At 42.3% G+C, this 2,459-nt stretch overlaps 1 protein-coding gene across 1 annotated transcript in view; it reads right to left on the reverse strand.

The window, feature by feature from the left end:
* Positions 1 to 293: 293 nt before the first annotated feature.
* The window catches only part of chrnb1l (cholinergic receptor, nicotinic, beta 1 (muscle) like), a 19,184-nt gene continuing 17,018 nt past the window's right edge, over positions 294 to 2,459 (reverse strand). Inside the window, exons 10-11 of the mRNA XM_062516366.1 lie at positions 1,523 to 1,658; positions 294 to 1,075 (exon numbers count right to left, since the gene is read on the reverse strand). Coding sequence (XP_062372350.1) covers positions 935 to 1,075; positions 1,523 to 1,658 — 277 coding nt within the window. The 3' untranslated portion in view covers positions 294 to 934. The remainder of the gene's footprint in view (positions 1,076 to 1,522; positions 1,659 to 2,459) is intronic.

Raw genomic sequence — 2,459 nt, forward strand, 5'->3', positions numbered from 1 at the left:
TTCTCTACTGGATCCATTTGTAATGTCCCACTCCCAACCATTTGAGCAACAAGTTAACAGTACATGCTTTAATTTGATCCCTGACACTGGCTGTTTTGTTATCAACATATTCAAATACATATTTGGTTTGTTTCAAGTCTTGCAATATATAAAAAAAGGCACACATTTTCTTCAAAGTTCAATAAAACTTGTGGTTGGTTAAACTCATGCTACCCATGCGACTAACAAAGTTTCATGTTAGAAATGCTACGGGAAAACAACATCAACCATGACTAAATACCGGTACTATCCTATCCCATATGGCTCTGTGTCAAGTCGATGTTTCTGGGCAAACTAATTTTTACAACCAATATTGCTAGGCCTGCTAAAAGGCCATGCACACACAGAAGATCAGTGTTTGGAAAGGGGACTGTTTGGGGATGAACACCACTATAGGAAGGTAGACATTTATGACACACTGGCTCCCCCTGTGTTGGAATATATGCACTACAATCAAATATGTTGTGATTCACTTCTGTTCTTGTTCATTCTGATTTATTTTCTGATGCATGAGTTCTGAAATACTGGCATAGTTCTAGAGTTTTAGAATGCAGTAACTCTCAATTACTTGGTGGGGTTTTGGTTGGTTCTTCAACTCTCTAAACCAGAACAACTGATTTAAAGAGTCGTAGAGGCAGAAAGGGGAAAGGGTGATCCGGTGTTGTAGAAGGATTGTCTGGGCGTTGTTTAGAGGGTTCTTGAATGCAGGAATTTGTTGGAACAGTTCTAGAATGAGACATTGTCTGGTGAGTTCTCAAACGCAGAAACCTGTCTGTTCTAGACCGCAAGAAAGCATTTCATGGGAAAGGATTGTTGGGGTGTAGTTGAAGCTAGTTGTAGAAGTAGCTGAAGCTGTTTTCTGGAGATGTCCAGAAGAGTTGTAGTCAGGTGTCTCTCAGGGGAAGGGCTCAGTGGGGGTGTAGTTGAAGCTGGCGTCCAGGAACATGGCCAGGGTGCCCAGTGTGGTGATGATGACAAAGAGCCAGAAGAAGAGGCGGTCCACCACCAAGGCGATGTACTGCCAATCATCCGTCATCTGGGGACATACGCAACGAATGATGTGAGGAGGATGGAAAAGTAATGCTGTGTGTGTGTGTGTGTGTGTGTGTGTGTGTGTGTGTGTGTGTGTGTGTGTGTAGATAGATTATGAAGATGATTGATAAACGTTTCTTAAATTAAGTCAAATGATTTCAAAAGAAAGCTCTAGGTAAGTGTCTTTGTCCTGAAAACAATACCAACTAGTTTATTTATTTTGATATAAGATTAAAACACTTGGTTAGATTTTATTAGACAAGCAGTTTTTTTGCATTGAAGTGATATGGAAACATATCTGAAAACTGGCTGTTTCTAAATGAACTAACTGAATTAATGTGTGCATGTGCGTGTTCATTAGAGTGTGTTAATTCATGTGTCTGTGTCTCTGTGTGTTCGTCTGTGTGTGTGTGTGTGTGTGTGTTTGTGTGTGTGTGTGTGTGCAACCCACTGTGTCGTCTGTATCCTGGTTCTTCAGCTGTTCGGCCATGTAGGTGACAGCAGAGATGGCAGACTTGAGGTTGGGAGGGAGGATGAGACAGTAGCTGTCACTGTCAAAGTACCTCTGCAGCTGCACAGTGCTGTCACTGTGGACACACACACACACACACAGACACACACACACACACACAGGGCGACAGAAGCACATCAATGGAAATGTTTTGACTTAGACACACACACACACACACACACACACACACACACACACACACACACACACACACACACACACACACACACACACACACACACACACACACTGCTTTGATGTAGCTTGACACTTTAACTGACTGAATCATGATTGAGTCTCCTCTATTCTATATAAAGGACATTTTGGTCAACAGCAACATATTTGAGAGGCTCAACCAATCATAAATGTGTGATATAGTATGACATATCACCCACTGTAGAGGATGACCTGTTTGTGTTGAGGTGTGTGTGCGTGTGTGTGTGTGTGTGTGCGTGTGTGTGTGCGTGTGTGTGTGTGCGTGTGTGTGTGTGTGTGTGTGTGTGTACGTAAACGCTGATGCGTATAGTATTTCCTGCTTCTCAAGGTCAACCTGTTTTTGTTATGCTTTGTTTTTTTCTGTCCTAACAGGGATTATCTGTTCAATGCCACACATCCGGACGTGTGCATGACATAAATTCAGTGTTACGGACAATACTCACTCACTCTCACACACACACACACACACACACACACACACACACACATGCTCTCACAAGGACAAATCATACACACACATCACATTCACACATGAGTTTTCCACTACACAGAAAACAACTACATGTAGAGGCACAAACACACTTGTATGATTTCTCCAAGCACAGGTGCATTACATCTCCTGTATTCTCAAACGTCTCCACACCTACACACTTATAGATAA

The sequence above is a fragment of the Sardina pilchardus genome, chromosome 16 (genome assembly GCF_963854185.1).
Source record: "Sardina pilchardus chromosome 16, fSarPil1.1, whole genome shotgun sequence".
Lineage (NCBI taxonomy): Eukaryota > Metazoa > Chordata > Actinopteri > Clupeiformes > Clupeidae > Sardina > Sardina pilchardus.